Source organism: Carlito syrichta, unplaced genomic scaffold (genome assembly GCF_000164805.1).
Source record: "Carlito syrichta isolate Samal-C Ts95f unplaced genomic scaffold, Tarsius_syrichta-2.0.1 Scaffold305203, whole genome shotgun sequence".
Classification (NCBI taxonomy): domain Eukaryota; kingdom Metazoa; phylum Chordata; class Mammalia; order Primates; family Tarsiidae; genus Carlito; species Carlito syrichta.
In genome coordinates, this window is record NW_007249299.1 from 110,083 (window position 1) to 127,714 (window position 17,632).

At 41.4% G+C, this 17,632-nt stretch overlaps 1 protein-coding gene across 3 annotated transcripts in view; it reads right to left on the minus strand.

The window, feature by feature from the left end:
- ABCB4 (ATP binding cassette subfamily B member 4) overlaps positions 1-17,632 on the minus strand; it is a 77,789-nt gene that overhangs the window by 15,025 nt on the left and 45,132 nt on the right. For all 3 annotated transcript variants that reach the window (XM_008061314.1, XM_008061312.1, XM_008061311.1), the window contains exons 15-20: positions 12,586-12,756; positions 9,749-9,895; positions 7,239-7,343; positions 5,668-5,745; positions 4,234-4,317; positions 2,902-3,105 (exon numbers count right to left, since the gene is read on the minus strand). In XM_008061314.1, the coding sequence (XP_008059505.1) occupies positions 2,902-3,105; positions 4,234-4,317; positions 5,668-5,745; positions 7,239-7,343; positions 9,749-9,895; positions 12,586-12,756 (789 nt within the window). The remainder of the gene's footprint in view (positions 1-2,901; positions 3,106-4,233; positions 4,318-5,667; positions 5,746-7,238; positions 7,344-9,748; positions 9,896-12,585; positions 12,757-17,632) is intronic.

Consider the following 17,632-nt stretch of genomic DNA (forward strand, 5'->3'; position numbering starts at 1 on the left):
CTGGTCTGAATATACAACAGTTGAGGAATGGAACAGATGTATAGAGAGGCTCAGAGACAATAAAGCTCATGGATGTAAGAGCCAATTAAACACAAACTGCCTGTACTTGACTCAAACTTGAATCCTAGCCACACCTCTAACAAGTCTCAGGTTCCTCATATCCATATATCAAGTCTCTTCTACCCAAACCAGCCAGAGTGTTTTTTTGATTCTTACAGCCAAACAACCCTTGACAAATGTTAGTTGTCTGTGACTTTGTTATTTAGTCTAAATCATAGTTCTGTGGTTGACTCATTTAAACCATCAGCACAAATGAAATACTCAATCATCTTAAGTTTAGTTGTTTGTTTTAACCAGACTTTTACCTCAGTTCTCAGCTTCTATAACCAAGTGAAAGTAAGATATATGATACTTTCGGTCAAATAAGCATGTATCTTTATTATAAGTAAAAAATCTAACAGATAGTAATAATGGCAAGAATGGAGACTTTTATTGAGCTTTTACTTGTGCCAAGTATTATCTCATTTATTGATATGATCTTACTTAGCCTCATAACCCTGTAAGGTAAATATTATTCCTATTTTCACAGGTGAGAGAACTGAGGCACAGAGAAGTTAACTGACTTGGCCTGGAGCTCCAGAGCTAATAAGTAGCGCAGCAAGAATTTGATGCCAAGTCCATGTTTTTAACCCCTTATGATATTCTACTTTCCCTGCTTTGTAGTTTACACAAGGAGAAACCACTTGTTAATGGTTTTATATTCAACTCTTGATTCTCTGGTCATGGGTTAATTGTGTTGTGGCTTAGCTTTGGCCTCCCAATCTCAGGAGCCAGACAGGGCCTGAGTCAAGATGGTTGCAATGTAGACTCCCCTCTCCCATTCCTTCCCCTTCCTGCCCAGCAGCCAACTCTCATAACCAAGCCTATTTTGGAAAATGGACTTTCAACCATGATGAATCTGCACCCAGGGAAATGAGAACATTTATTTTTAAATAGTCATTTGGGGGGTTTCCAGGGCCTTCTTTCTAACCCTCATTCAGCTAATCAAGTGTTGCCTGATTGAACATAATTGAACTATGATTGAATTGATGATATTAACATTTAAAACTTTTATTCTCTCATATTTAAAAAAAAAACAAAACCTTCTTAGGTTAAAGCAGCTACTAAAAAAAAAACCAAACTGGCCAATCTGAGGTATTCATTCTCAGACTGATCCCCAAGACAACAAGGTTTTAGCAAGAACAAACTTGGGACAGTATCTGGTACAATTTCTCATTTCACTAAGGTGGAAAGTTAGAATCAAAGAAGCTATCTTCTCCAACATCACACCCTGTGAGTAGCAAGGCAAAAAATAACCCAAGATGTTTTTTTAATACTGCTCAATTCTAACTGTCCTCTGAAAAAATTCGGTGAAATTTTTGAAAATTTTCAGTGTTTTAAACCATTTTTAATAGAGCTAAATCTATTATCTTTACTAGCTTCAAGATGTTTTCTTTTGTGTAACTTGTCTGAGAAAAAATTTTCATTCTGTCTAATTTACCCATCAGAAATGTGGAAAGAAGCAAGGCTGGAGGATGGAAGGAAACAAAACTGCAGGGTGTTTCTTAGGCAAATGCCCTAAGGTACACACAGAGAGCAGCCAATAGGATCTTCAAGAACGTTGGACATCCCAGGGCTCCTAATTCTGGGAACCCCGCTGTCCTAGAGAGCTCCAACTCCTGGAGAGGGTGCAGGGTGAAAACGAAGAGAGAGTATTTTGATGGAAACACAGCGATGATACCAGCGATGCATGGAGTGGCAGCTGATGTTGGGTAGGAAAGGCGGGGAAAGGATTTCATTGGGCATGTTGGTTTAGCGGACACATATTTGGTTGGAATTCTAATCTTACTCTTTGATGCCACACATCTGGTGCAAGTCATGCTCTGCCTCTTTCTTCCCTGTAGAGATACTGTCTGCCCCACCTTTCATAACTGTAGTGAAGGCCAGTTGAAGTCATATTTGTGAAAGGGCTTTATAAAGTATTATGTTATAGAAACGATTTCACAATTTATATTCAATATCTGCTTCACCTAATGTTTCAATAAAGGATAATATTTACATAAATAGGAGTATAATGTTCATGGCTGCCATCTACATGTGAACATTTAAGTGCATGCACATATCAAGAGTCACATGTAGATTTAGGCATACTTAAACACACAAAGAGGCAGAAGAAATAAGCTTGAAACTAGACTCAAACTTGAATCCTAGCCACACCTCTAACGAGTCTCAGGTTCCTCATTTGTAAAATGCTTCATAGCATTGTTGTGAAAATGTAAGGAATTGGTGTATATGAATACTTAGCGCAATAACCGGCACATAAGAAAGCCCAGGTAAATGTTAGCCCAATTGCCATGATATTGCAGTGAGAACCACAAAAATCGAGGTACTACTGCCCTCTGGTGGCTACCTTCATTATAGAAATCGCAGCCAGGAAAAAAGAAACGTCTGTGTACCTGCAAATGTCCAACCTTGAAAAATTCACTTATATTCTTCTGCCTTAAGTTCTCCTTATCTGTATACTAGGGGTGATAGTTGTCCTAACAATGGCATTGAGATATGCAGTAAAAGATGAACACTGAGATATGCAGTAAAAGATGAAGTGCATTTGAATATTCAGTTCTTTATAATAACCACATGTTAAGTGCTTTCTATAGGTTAAAAACTTTACATTAATCACCTCATACTCAAGTTCTAGGCATTAATTAATAAAATAAGATAGTTCATACACAGAGGTGACAGTTATTACTTCTAGTGAGCACAAAAATTTAATTATTAAAACTTGCATATTGTGATACATTATTCAAATAAAACACATGTCCAAAACCAAAGTTATACTAACCAAAGCCTTATTTGACCTACCTTTCCAGCAGTTTCTAGTTCTTTCTTATCTCTTTTGGCATTTCCAGCCAACATTTTCATTTCAACAATTCCTGATACAGCAATTATCGGAACAACCGATAGCAGCAAAAGGGTTAACTGCCAACCGTAGATAAATGATATAATAATGCCAGTTCCAAGATTAGCTGTGTTCTGTGCAATTAAAGCCAACCTGGTTCCTGTGGCCTGGAAGAGAAAAGTAATCAAGCATCTGTGTCTTAATCCAAATCCATGAGCTCCAGCCTTACGCCTCTTGCTCAGAAGGACGAGGAGGTTCTCTTTTATTCCAATAAGCCACGGTACCGTGCTTAACTCATGAGCCTTTTCTTTGTGGTGCCTTTGAACTCCCAGTCCACTCCTGCCCACAGATGCATCAGCAGAGTCAAGTAACCAACTCCTCTGCTGTGTAGAAAGGCTGTGGGGGTGCATGCACTTTTTATGGAGGCAACATTCAAAGAGGAAACTCACTCCAATGTACATCAGTCATTTCAAAGACCATTTGCTTCAGAAGTGTAAAAGGGGAATTTACAAACTCCAGAAACCATCTGTTACAAAGTATACATCTCCACCACAAAGAACATATAAAGATCAAATTAGTGTTTGTGCCACTCAGAAAACAAGGGTAGCTGTGGTAGACACTGTAGCCAACTCTCTGGCATCCACTCCCCTACACACACACACACACACACACACACACACACACACACCATGGAAACCCGCTTCAGGGGTGGGGACCCAAGCAGCTTAGTGCAGAGCCTTCCCCTGGAGACTGTCATTGGTTCAGGGTGGGGCATGTGATCTACTCCCCTACACACACACACACACACACACACACACACACACACACACACACACACACCATGGAAACCCGCTTCAGGGGTGGGGACCCAAGCAGCTTAGTGCAGAGCCTTCCCCTGGAGACTGTCATTGGTTCAGGGTGGGGCATGTGATCTAATTAGCCGAAATTAGATTTCAGAGAGGGTTTTGTTTGATGGCTGAGGCTGAAGTGTGCGCTTTCACTGGATGGGAAACAAGGACGCTTGTAGCCCTAGTTGCTACTGGCAGCCATCCTGTGACCATGAGGGATGAACCTTGAGAAAAAGCCAACGCTGAAGATGAGACTGACTCAGAGCCACACGGACAGAAGAAACCTGGATTCTTGATTAAATTTGGAGGGACAGTGACTCAATCAGCCCTGAAGTCTAACCATCCTCTTATTGTTTAGATCAGTTTGAGTTTTTTGAGTGGGGTTTTCTGCCATTTCCAGCAGAAAGTCTCTTAAAACCATGTTAAAGAAAAATGCAGTCTACATACTCCTTGTACTTGGGCAGCATCTGTGGCAAGTCTCGTAGAAAGCGCACCGGTATTGTTTTTATGATCGTCAAACCAGCTCATGTCCTATGGCACAAAATACCTTTAGTTAGTTCAAAAGTAAAACAAGGAAAGGAAACCAGACGAAAGCTCCAATGTGGAGGAAATATCCACACTTACCAAGGGTATTGAAGTTTAGGAGAAATCTCACAGGCAGTGCAGAGTCCTCAGACCTGCCTGAGCACACCCCCCAGAGTCTGGCAGGATCCAAATCCCTTGACCACTCTGTGGTGGCAGGAGAGCCTCTCTGGTCTGGGGTGGGGAAGCAGGGCTCATCTGATGGCGTCCATGCTCCCTGCCTGAGGCTGGGGTCCCACTACAGACATTCCATCCCCTCAGCCATCACAAGTGGCACTATGGACACTCTCATCCTGATATGGTGTTGTCTCTCATAACAGATGGTCGAGTTGGGGCAGACACGCTCCTTTTGTAAATTCTGGGCAGGAGAAAATAAGCCCTGGCTTCCCACCACACTTTGGTTTCATCTTGTTTTTAAAACGTGGATGAAAATGTGTCTGAAATTGGATTCTAATGGTAATACACTCATCCATACCATCTTTTACTCTCATATAAAATAATTTCCCCTACATAGCGAGAGTTTAAAAGATACTGAAAAAAGATCTGTAAACTCAGACTTGCTCAAAATGTGCTGCGTGTTATGTGTCCTTTCGTGAACAGGAATGTAATCAATACCTCTCAAATGGATGGCTGGATAATATTCTGGCCCTCTCTTAGGCATGATCTATAAAAATAGAGGACTCCTGTTTGCACATTTTCCCACATGTCCTGCACTAGAATGTGAAGTGACCAAGAGCGTAGATGATGGATTTTATAGTCCCAGCCACCAGCCCATTATCTGGTGCATAGTAATGTTTGAATGAACTAACAAGAGAGTTAACGTGAAAACAGCTTAAATTAGGAAGAAACAAAACCCATGATTAACACTTCGGAGAACCTAAGGTTAGTATGGTCGGTGGTGGTACAAGGACTTAAGTGCTGTCAACCACCTTTGTCTTTGTTTAAAAGCACCCTGGAGTCTCAATGGACACACCAGGGCCTGCGCAGGATCCTGAGAAGAGCTTCAGGTCCTTGAAATGATAATGTCCATGTGGATAGAGACTGTTGCAGGATAAGCCCAAATGACCCAGATTAAGCCTATGTCTTCCATTCTCCCGCGACATACAAAACAAACCCTGAGAGGTCTCTGGATACTGAAGGACCAGAGCAACATAATTTGCAGTACCCTAACCCATCCTTGCATGAATATACGGGGGGCAGAGGGGCATGCACATCAGCATATCAATAAGAACAGGAAAAGGCTTAGAGTGAAACAAACCTGGAAAGCCAAAAGGCATTCTCTAAGGTGCACATACCTACCTGTCTTAGCATGGCTTTAAAAGCCATTGACCGTAGCCTTGTGGTGAGGATCTCGCCAGCTTTTCCAAAAGTGAAACCCTGGTTGAGAAAAAAAAGCAATTATCCCCTTTGATCACTAGTACTAGAACACAAGTGCATATATTCACACTGATTTTACACGATTGTTTTTGTTAATCAAATATTTGAAGAACAAAAGTCTGGGACAAAATACTAATTCAAAGACCCAGCTTCAAATTCCTGTTCAGCTAAATTATAAGTATTCATTAGAATATAAAGACCAAAATCCCGGAATGTGTCCAGTTCTGGCTTCTAAGCCATTCTAAAAAGGTTCATTTTTCAAAACTGTCAAGCACAACATTGCAGTGGCAAAGATGCCGTATTGAACTACAACTTTCAGTGTGTTCCTAACACTTTGAATAAAGCAACTGAAAGAAGAGTTAGCCAAATTCTAGCAAGAACACATTTTGGCTCATGCAGGGAGGAGTCCTTAGATGTACTGGTTCCTGGTCACAGCTCTACTTGCACTCAGATTGGGGAATATTTAGGCTACTCTTCCTCCCCAAGCCTCTTTGCCAGACAATTTCTCTCTTTCTGATGACCAGTCCAAACTGGAGTATGGCCCAGATGTCCAGAGCAGGACTTGCTTCTGGGCATCTAGGACGGGTGGGCCTCAGGTCACACTGTGAGTGTTGGGGCAGGCGTATGGAGAGTCCTCTGGGGAGTCCACATCCGAACTCTTCATTAAGCCAGAAGGATGGATGGATGATCTGTGCACGGGGTCAGTCTGCCCAGGTGCTCCTTGTTCAGGACCAGACTGCCCTCATCGTCCTCCTTCCTTTGCTGGCAGATTGGTACCGGCATCGCAGTTGTGCACATCAGCCCACCCTTCCTGAAGCCACTGAAGCATGTTTCCAACTAGCTGCACTCCCTAACGTATCAGGGTTTAGGGCTGGATCAGATCACTGAGTTCCTACTAGCAAGGCAAGGATTTCTAAATAAAAAACTTGGCTTACTTTATCATTGGTTCTACAATAATAATAGAGAAGGCAACATTATTTTGCTGATCTAATGGATTATATTTGAAAAACCTGTGTGATACCCACTGGGTTAAAGAGACAAAAGAAATTTGAGAGCCTAACTAGGTAGAAAAGTACAATTAGAGCAAGTTTGTTCATTTTGGCCAAGTCTATGATATCAAAAGGTGTGTTCTTTCAAATAGTTCATCATCATGGGGGAAGGGTCAAAGAAGTTACCTGATACCGCCTAAAGAGTAACAACACAATAAAAAAAGAGAATGCTATTGGACAGCATTTTCCCAGTTTGCCACCAGTGGGATTTAAGGGGTTCTTACATCTCCAGCAGAGTCTGTTTTTCCTTCTTGCTGAGTGCAAACTTGCAACATAATATAATTTAGCACAAGGGCAGCCACTGCTCTGATAAGAGTCTGCCCTCTAGGAGAGCCTTGTTTCAACAGTGCTTGCAGTTCATATCCCTGGAAGCTTCGTTAGGTTTTATTTAAGTTATCTAATTGAATTATAGACTTGATGAGAGAGCAAATCATGGATACTTACCTGAAGGAAGAAAGTAAAAAAAGAAATGATTCCCAGGCCTAAAAAAAGCAATGAGAACATGTTGCATTTCTGCTGCTTCACTGCATCGTCCCCTGGTCCAAAAATCTACAAAAGAACATTTACAATGCCCACTTTGATACACGATCGATCCTTGTTTATTCCCCCATAAATAATGGCTTGAGTGTCACGACTTAAAAGGGGGCTTTGAATATGTGGAGATTTGTTAATTACGGTAAAATATAAATAACAAAATTCACCATTTTAACGATTAAGCACACTCACATCATTGTGCAACCTTCACCGTGGTCCCCATTCTGATGTGGAAAGGAGCATGTCTCACACTGAAGTGGTGAGACCCAGAGGAGAAGGAGGTTTAAAGTCAGCGTTTAATAAGAGCCCAAGCTCTAGGCACAGACTGGCCTCACCACTGAAGGGCATTGCAAACTGGGACAAGATGCTTTCCCTTTCTGTACCTCAAAAGAATTTTTCATTCACCCAAACAGGACCTCTGTACCACTAAACAACTTCCCAGTCACCCCTTTCTCCAGCTCCTGGTAACCTCTATTCTACTTTCTGGCTCTGTAAATTGGAGGACTACCTGGTTATTAGCATGGGGTGAGACACTGCATAGGGACTGCGGGTGGTCACACATTTTTGGGTTTGCTCCTCTTCCTCCGCACTTTGTGTTCCCTGGGTCTGACTCCTCCCTCTCCCAGCCCCAGCCTCCACCTCACCCTCCATTCGTCCTCTACCCAGAGAGGCTTCCCTGACCATCCTATCTGAAACAGCACCCACGTATCGCCCCTCTATCACCCTATCCTGCCCTTTTTTTTTGAGTCGAAGCCCCACTCTGTCGCCCAGGCTGGAGTGCAGTGGCAAGCTCACAGCCACCGCAACCTCGACCTGCTGGGCTCATGCGATCCTTCCACCTCAGTGTTCCAAGTAGCTGGAACTACAGGCATGCGCCACCAGGCCTACTTCATTTTTTGATTTATTCTAGAGACAAGGTCTCGAACCCCTGGGCTCAGGCAATCCTCTCACCTCTGTTTCCCCAAGTTCTGGGATTACAGGTATGAGCCATTGCACCTGGCCCTATCCTGCTTGTAAAATACTGGTCATCCCTTGACACATTGTATATATTTTGGTTTTTTGTTTGTATGTCTGCCTCGACAGAAAGGTTTCTGTTTAAGGGCATGGCCGGGTTTGCTGTATTTGCTGTTCAATCTCCAGTCGGAGAGCAGCACTTGGCAGATAGGAGATGCCCAAAACATAAATACAGGCCACATGGCTCTTGAACTTCAAGAGAGCTGGGGATTGCTTTATTCGGAAATTTTAAAAGATGTGGTGGAAACTTTCTAATTTATTTTTCATTTTTGACTTATGGTCTTAATTGTAAACCAATGTTCAATATCACAAAAATAATAAACGTGTAACATGATGGAGAATAATTCACCCGTAACAACAAAGTCTCTCTGATAATGTTGGAGAGTGACTAAGGAGGTTGTACAATATAAATTCTGAATTTGATGGAGTCTTACATATGTCAGATAACTTCCATAAAATATTCCCCAATAAATTTAATGATTAAATAGTATGAGTTTTCTTTCTTTGTCTCAGACTCCCAAGACTGGGAAGAATTGCTAAAATAGTGATGTAGTGGCTATCACTTTTTGAATACTTACTGCAAACCATATACGCTAAATGTTCTCCATATAGTTATCTATATAATCTCTTGTAATATTCAGCCATTCTATGAAGTAGGTTTATTCTGTAGATGAAGAAGCTGAGGTACAGAAAGACAGAGCATCTTGTCCAAGTTTGCACAGCTCTTCAGTGGTGAGGCCAGCCTATGCCAAGAGCTTGGGCTCGTATTAAACGCTGACTTTAAACCTCCCTCTTCTCCAGGTCCCTCACCTCTCTGTGATACATGCTCCACGACAGAATGGGGATCATTCTTGGACACCAGCTTCACCCTAAATGAAGAGAGCTGATTAGAAAGCCTTCATTGGCCGTGCTCAGTGGCTCAGCCTGTCATCCCAACACTTTGGAGGCTGAGGCGAGTGAATTGCCTGAGCCTGCAGGTTCGAGACTAGCCTGGTTCAAGACCGCGTCTGTACAATAAATAAAAAATTAGCTAGGCATGGTAGTGCATGCCTATAGTTCTGGCTACTTGGAAGGCTGAAGTGGAAGGATCACCGGAGCCCAGCAGGTTGACGCTGGGGTGGCCAAGAGCATGCCGCTGCACTCCAGCCTGGGCAATGGAGTAAGACTCCCACTCAAAAAAAAAAAAAAAAGACCATTAATTTTACATAATTTCATTAATATCATAACTTGTAGTGATCCAAAGGCTACTTGTCTTTTCCTCACAACTTTTCTCAAAAGGGAGTTAAGGATTTTGGCTTAATTTGAGGTTGCTTAACCCCAAAATGGAGCCAGTTGGTGAGGTTGGGATGAGATGCAGCTGATGAACTGATTTAGTTCAAGCTGTTACATGATGTTTGCAAACTTACCGCTATCATCTCTGAGAATATGATTGAAAATGCCGGCTGAAGTGCCCCATTGGCAATGGCACATACTGTCCCCACCACAAAGTAGGGCCATTCTGTTTTATTCAGTTTCAGGACCTTCAGAAAAGACACTGGTGGCACATTTTCATCCTGGAACATACAAATACCAGAACAACCTCTAGTGATGAGAGAACAGACTTTGTAGACACAGAAAAGAAGTGACCATTGCCCTCAAGGGACAACTTGATGCAGAGACTGAGCAGAGAACTACCAGAGAATAGGACGGTATGTTATAAGATATTAACAATGTCCATTGATAATTCAGCATAAGATAGGGACCCACTGTTCATCCAGGAAGTAACCTCCATGGTATGCCCAGCCTGTCTTTATTCTGGCCTCAGCAGACTGAGAGGTAGCAAGATCTGGGCACAAAATGCCCTGGAATCCAAGTGCCAGCTCTGGACTCATACAACTCTGTGTTGATGCTAGTCACGCTGGACTTCAGGAGCTGGGTTGCTACTCCCTCACCTGTAAGGATGCAGTCCTGCCTCTCTAACAGGGTGATGTCAGGTCACATCAGTCAATACACGTAAGTAAATGGACAAATGCCTTTACAATTGTCAGATGCTATTATTAACCAAAGAACATGAGCTTGGTCTCTTCACCCCTGAACCCTGCTCAGTGGTGCCTTCTCTGTGACATGGTCCCCACTCTCAAAATCAAGTTAATTACACCCTTTTTCTCTTGATTATGGTTCCCTGTGCAGATTTCTCTTATTTCATAGCTTAGCCTGTTTTGTAATTTTTGGTTTTATTCACATATCTCCATTTCTAATACATGAGTTGTTTTTAAAGGTGAAGACTATGTCTTTATATTCCTATAAACTAAGCCAATTCCTGGCATATATCAGATTCTTAGCAAATGTTGAACTATGTGTCTGATCAAGCATGAAGGACTTTGGTCTCCTAAAGAATATTCTGGGCTGGGCATGGTGGCTCATGCCTACCATCCCAGCATTTTGGGAGGCCGAGGCAAGAAGATCACTTGAGCCTGGGCAACACAGCAAGACCTCATCGCTACAAGAATAAATAAATAAATAAATAATTTAAAAAATAGCCAGGTGTGGTGGTGCCTGCCTGTGAAATGGAAGGATCACCTGAGCCCGGAAGGTCGAGGCTACAGTGAGCTGTGATAGAGGCACTGCACTCCAGACTGGGTGACAAAGTGAGACTCTGACTCAACTAAAAAAAAATTCTGACTATAAAGTCGTTTAACATTCAACTTGAAAAAAGTGACTATGAAATCCCATAAGCTTAAAGTCACTAAAATAGGTTATATTCACGTCTCTATAAAGCAGAAAGTGTAGAAGAAGCTTCTGCCAGTCCTCCTCTTTCAGATTACCCTTTTTCTCTGTATTTTAGGGCTTTTTTTCTTCTCTAGGTAACATTATCTTTAAGTCCTGATCTCCAGCATGATAAATGAGTCTTTTCCTTGAGTTGCTGCTCTTCAACACACAGAAACAAGTCTTCTCAGATCCCTCTAGTCAGACAATTTTTTCCTCTTCCTCAGCATGTTGTTTAGTCCTCTATAATGGTACTTAAGACAAGCCTGTTGACTGGCATTTTCTGCCTCCCCCTCTTTTCTGTGCATTTCTTCAAGAGAAGTGCTCCTCTAAAATACTGGACTTTAAAGAACAAAAATAACTCTCAAAATAAATGAGGACATGAAAAGTGGATAATTCCAAAGTCAGAAAGGGAAAAATTGTTTATTTTATTTGGGATAATGAGGCTTGACAATAGTACAATTGTTATTTTTCTTTCTATAAATATACTACCCTTGTAATTTTTGCAGTAAGTAATATTTTAGACAGAGAAAAATAGATGCAATGAACTTCTGGTAGGATTAGTTTCGTTAAGGCAATACAAGAGTAAAAATAAACCCAGCCTTTATCAACAAATAACATCAAAATGTATCAAAACCAGATCTTGAAATAAGAAAAAATTTTTTATTGGAATGGACTCCCTCTCTGTTATAAAATTATTTGTCAACTTTAATTAATAATATCCTAAGTCCAACTTTGTTATTTCTGGCCATTCTCCTCTTTTTTCTTAGTAAAGGAATTCCCATCTAGAATGTCAATGCATACAGAAAAAAAAAAAAATCAATTTTCCCTACTTTCTGTAGCTAGGTATTGTATGTGATTGAAGTATGGCAATGACTTATAGGTAAAGGTATTGTGTGGTATTCTGGAAAGTCTCTTCGATTCTTCCTGCTGCCTAGACCATCCATGTGAAGGTTAGGGCCACCTCAGATCACAAAGTGACCTTGAGGATGAGAACCACATGCCAGGATAGCAAAGATGTAGATGACAGGAGCATGGGTCCCTGGGGACTGGGGAGCCACATTCCAGCCCTGGGGTTTTCACCCCTAAGTTTTTTTATGTGAAAGAGAAGTAAAAATTCTTCATTTGCTTAAGCTGATTGAGGGGTGGGGTTTCCTAGTTTAGGCAATCAAATGTAATCCTACAACATAGAGTATGCAACTATCAGGGCTTCTTATTTTGGACTATACTTATGTCTGGACCTCAAAGATGAATGTAAGATTAAATTTTAATATTAAGCATCACAGCATAAAGCTTACATTTAAAAAAATTTTTGCCACCAGAAATCCATTTATAATTGGTATTGATTTCAATTAACTGTCAAATACATTTAAGATATGAAATTTTCTTTTTAAAAGAAGAGTATGGCTCACCTGCGCCTGAAAATATTTGCAAGACAAATACTTTTAACAGGAAAATTACAAATTAAATGGCTTAATTTATGTGCAAAACAACTTACAAGTTCACTGGCTTCTGCATCAAGGCCATTCTGATACTTTCGTGAATTTCTAAGGCTTTTCTGAGTGGAATTCCTAAGCATGCAAGATTTCCAGCCATTTGGGGTCATAGAAGTGGCAGTCTTTTCATCAGTTAGTTCAAATTCTTCTGGCTGAATCTGGTTTCCTGATGTCTGAAAGAACAACAAGACAGAAAATTGTGTGTGTGTGTGTGTGTGTGTGTGTGTGTGTGTGTGTGTGTGTGTGTGTGTATATGTGTGTGTGTATGTCCAGATGGATGTAACCTCTAAGTTTAGAACCAGAAAGCAATTTTGAATATTATATGTGTCAAGATTTTTAGATTCTGTAACAGCTCCTCAGTCAAGAATAGATGGAAAACTATGGAGAAGTATATTAACACATAGAAGTTAAAAAAAAAAAAAGGCTAAACATGTCAGAAAGGTTAAATGAAAACTGGAGTATAAGAATATTTTCTAAAACTCTAAAAACACATTTTTCATAATCCAGAAGATATATAGAAATTTCCTTAATATGCAAGAGTTCAGAGAACAAGTCATGACCATCATGAAAGGGAAGAAAAAGAAATAGCTCATTTTTAAAGCTACAAACAAGGAAAGCTGAATCAAAGGGTCTGGTCACCACTGACAGGAGGCAAAACTGTTTCTCTCAACTGGCCAAGTGATGTCATCTTCCCTCTGGACAGTCCACCTCTGACTCGCCCCAGGTGACCCAACACGCAGGCTCTGCTTCATTGCTGGTTTGGGATCAATTCTCTCCTTAGTGGGAATGGAGGTGGGGAGGGATGATTTAAGGATATCTAGCGCACCACCCCATGAGGATGAGTGAATACTCAGCCTTGCTAGAGTTGGACTTTGGGTCTGCTTTCCTGTTTTCTTCCTCCATGTCTGAGTACACATCCTAATGGCTTGTTCAGAATCTTAGTCCTTGTCATATTGTCTTGTTCGTGCTCCTCCCTTTAGGTCTTGCCTTGAACCCAGTGCTATGGCTAGTGTCTTATTATATCTACAGTGGCCTATCTTGATCTCTTAGCTTTCCAGTTACACTTTCAACACCTGGCAGAATATTGCCCATGTGCTTATATATTGCCTTGAACCACATTGCAATGATATGTTCTGCTTGGTGGACCTCCTTACTTGCTCATTACTGAAACAATTTTATACCATCCCAGAGCCAAAACCCAACCTAGGTTAAAAACAGTTTGTAACTGATATACCTGCATTCTCCCTTTCGTCCATTCTCACACTGCTATCAGATTCATTTTCCTCAAAAGCATCCACAGTTTTCCACCACCTCCTTAAGCCTGGATCAAAGATCTAGCTCATGGAACATCAAACTAGACCACCTTTATAAATGCTTCTTCTTATCTTTCCTCTTTTGATAATCTCATCTATGCTACCAAGAGGTCCATCTCAATAGACAGTTCTTCCAATGAGCCCATTCAGAATTTATTCTTTTCTATGACCAAATGACCATTGCCCATTTCTTACAATATTTTTTCTCTGCATTACCCAAAGCACTCATTTAGTCGGTGTTAGGTGCTTCAACTGAAATTTCACTACCTCTGAAGCCAAGATGGTCACTTTTCGCCAGGTTATTAAAATGTATTTGTTTAAAACCAATAGCTCTCATTTCTTCCACCCAAATATACTTTGCCTGGCTGAAAGATTTAATTGTAAAAAGTAAAACAAGAAACATTGACAGGAAATATGGGTGAACATCCTTTCTAAGAACAACCCCATATCCTGAAGACATGGAGGAAAAAATTTGACTATCTAATTACATATAAATTTAAAGCTTTTTTTATGGCAGCCAAACAAATAATAAAGTGAAATTGGAAGGAACAAAGCAGGAAAAAGAGTCCAATGTATGTAAGAGAACAGCATATAAATCAATAAAAATATTATGAACAACACAACAGAAAAGTGGCCTAATATAGGAGGAACAAATACTTTCCCAGAGGAAAAAATACAAATGGCCAATGAACATGTGAAAAGATGCTCAATCTCATGAATAATTAAAGAAATCTGAAGATACTGTTTACCTCTTTAGGCTAGCAAAGATGAAAAATAAATACTAAGTGGCTGCCAGTGGTTGGTTATTTTGTAGGGCTTTAGATTATGATGACTTTCAAGTTTTTAAGATACACATGTTTGAATTTTTTTTAATGCTTAGATTTAAAAAATAAGAATGTGTTACCTTTATAATTGGAAAAAATATGATACATTTAAAAGAAGCAACTAAGAGCCAACAGTCTACCTAATGGAGAAGCAGTAATAATTTTTAGAAACAAAACCAAGTAACAAATACGCATATATACCCCCTGAATCTAAACTAAACTAAACTAAACCAAAACAAAGTTTAATTAAAACTAGGTTGGACTTTGAGGTTTGAGAAAAGATAGCAGCATTAGCTCGAACAGCTAGTGAGCCCCCCAGGTCACCATGGTTCCTTTCTCCCTCTCTCCGATAGCACCAACAGGTAAGTGGGAGGACAACACCCAAATCAGAAGTGGGAAAGGTGGGGGTATCAAGAGATTCAAAGGACTTGAGAATCACACAATGCCAGAGAATCACACAATGCTAGACACATTAGAGATGTCATCTTAGTCCAAGCAGCAGCTCATTTAACAAGCAAGGATACCAAAATCCAACTTGCATAAATGACTTTCCCATGGCTATGGCCTAGTGGGTGACTGGTGTCTATCACTCCAGACTATTGTTCAGTCTTCAAAGGTACAACTTTTCCTGGGAAGGAAAGTTCAGTGAATATGATATAGAAAGGACAGAGCTGTCTGTGTCCCCTTGGCAGTCTCCCAGCCAAGTTGTGACGGAAGTGGAAGGTCGTTCTGACAGGTGACACAACAATAGGACAGCCAAGGGAGAAAGTGGTTACCTTACTTGTGGATCCAACATGTCATTTTTGGCAAAAATCATAGAGCCTTGGTAACCATTCATGAAATGAAAATGAAAAGGAATTAAAGCACCATTATATTAGGTTGATGCATAAGTCCGTAGTGTTTGTTTTTGGCATGGCAACACTGCAGTGTTAGGAGTTTGTTTATCGCTTGTCATTTGGACTGACAATGTTGTGTTTGTGAATACGCCTTGTATTTTGCAGCTCTGAAGTAATTTAGTACTGTTTTGGGGCTAAAGAAGATAGTATCAAGTGGAAATAAACAAACACTTCCACATATTCTTCTGTTTGAGTTGAACAGAGGAATAAAAGCCGGAGAGACGGCTCAAAATATTTGTGCCGTGTACGGGGAGAATGACATAGGGGAAAGCAAAGCCAAAAAAATGAGTTTGTTGTTTCAAAGTGGGCCACTTTAACCTGAGTGATTCTCCATGTTCAGGAAGGTGACTGGGCTTGACTGGGCTTTGACAAAGACTGTTTAAATGCTTTGATCCGGCCAGGCACAGTGGCCCAGCACTTTGGGAGGCTGAGATGAGAGGACTGCCTAAGCCCATGGGTTCGAGATCAGCCTCGGCAACTTGGCAAGACCTCATTCCTACAATAAATCAAAAAATTAGCCAGGCATGATAGCACACACTTGTAGTTCCAGCTACTTGGAAGGCTTGAAGTGGAAGGATCGCTGGAGCCCCGTAGGTCGACACTGGGGTGGCCGTGAGTGTGCCACTGCGCTCCAGCCTGGGCGACAGGGTGAGACGCCAACTCAAAAGAAAAATGCTTTAATCCCTGACAATCAGTGTCAGTTAACCTGAGAACTGGCAATGTGATGAACTGTGACCAGTCAACCATCGCGTGACATTTGCATTTCATGGGCAAGTGGATAACGCACAAACTTAGGCATCAATTCAATATGTATTCCAAATTACCGAAATGATAAAGACCCTTATGGTGGCTAGTCTATATGGCAGCAATTGACAAAGACACTATGATTGATCCTTTCTTGCTGGAGAACATTCTCTGACAAATGCAAGCCTCAGTTATAAAACTTTCTATAATTTCATTTGGTTTTTTGGGAGGTTTTTTTGAGTTAAAGTCTCACTCTGTCGCCCAGACTGGAGTGCAATGGCCGCTCCCGGGCACCGCAGCCTCGACCTGCTGGGCTCCGGTGATGCTTCCTCCTCAGCCTTCCGAGTAGCTGGAACTACAGGTGCGCGCTACCACAACCGGCTAATTTTTTGATTTATTGTAGAGATGAGGACTCATCAAGTTGCCCAGGCGGGTCTTGAACCTGCGGGATCAAGCAATCCACTCACCTCAGCCTCCCAAGGCGCGGGATCACAGACCGAGCCACTGAGCCCGGTTTGGTATTTTATATTTTGGGGAATTTGCAAATTTCGGTAATTGTCATTTGTCATAATGCCTACCTTGCATAATTGAAATGGGGACCAAATAGTCTCCATAAGATAAAGATATGCGCCAGATGTGTTGGCTCAAGCCTGTAATCCCAGTGCTTTGGGGGCCGAGGTGACAGGATTGCCTGAGTCCAGGGGTTCGAGACCGGCCTGGGCAACATGGCAAGATCTTGTCTCTACAATAAATTTAAAAAATTAGCCAGGCGTGGTGGCGCGTGCCTGTAGTTCCAGCTACTTGGAAAGCTGAGGCAGAAGGATCTCCACTGCACTCCAGCCTGTGTGGCAGAGTGAGACTCCCACTCAAAAAGAAAAAAAAAAGATATGCCTGATGTTGAATAAGATGAATGACAACTTAAAGGTCCAGTCTAGATTCTGCTTCTCTTCTTTGTTTTTACTATGTTTTGTTCCTATGGATATTAATTATGAAAAACGGAAAAGTCAAATGGTGCTGCAATTCGGTAATCTGCCAAACCTGAAGCATGTATTGGGTTGAAGCATAAGTTCGTGGCGTTTTTCCGCTTGCCCATGGAAGGCAGTTGCCACATGATGGGAAGCATTTTTACATCACATGAGACCTCTCTCGACCACCGGAGATGTTGGCTCTTCAAAAAATGCCCTACAGCTGGGCCCGGTGGCTCAGCCTGTCATCCCGCGCCTTTGGGAGGCTGAGGTGAGGGGATTGTCTGAGCCCGCGGGTTCGAGACCC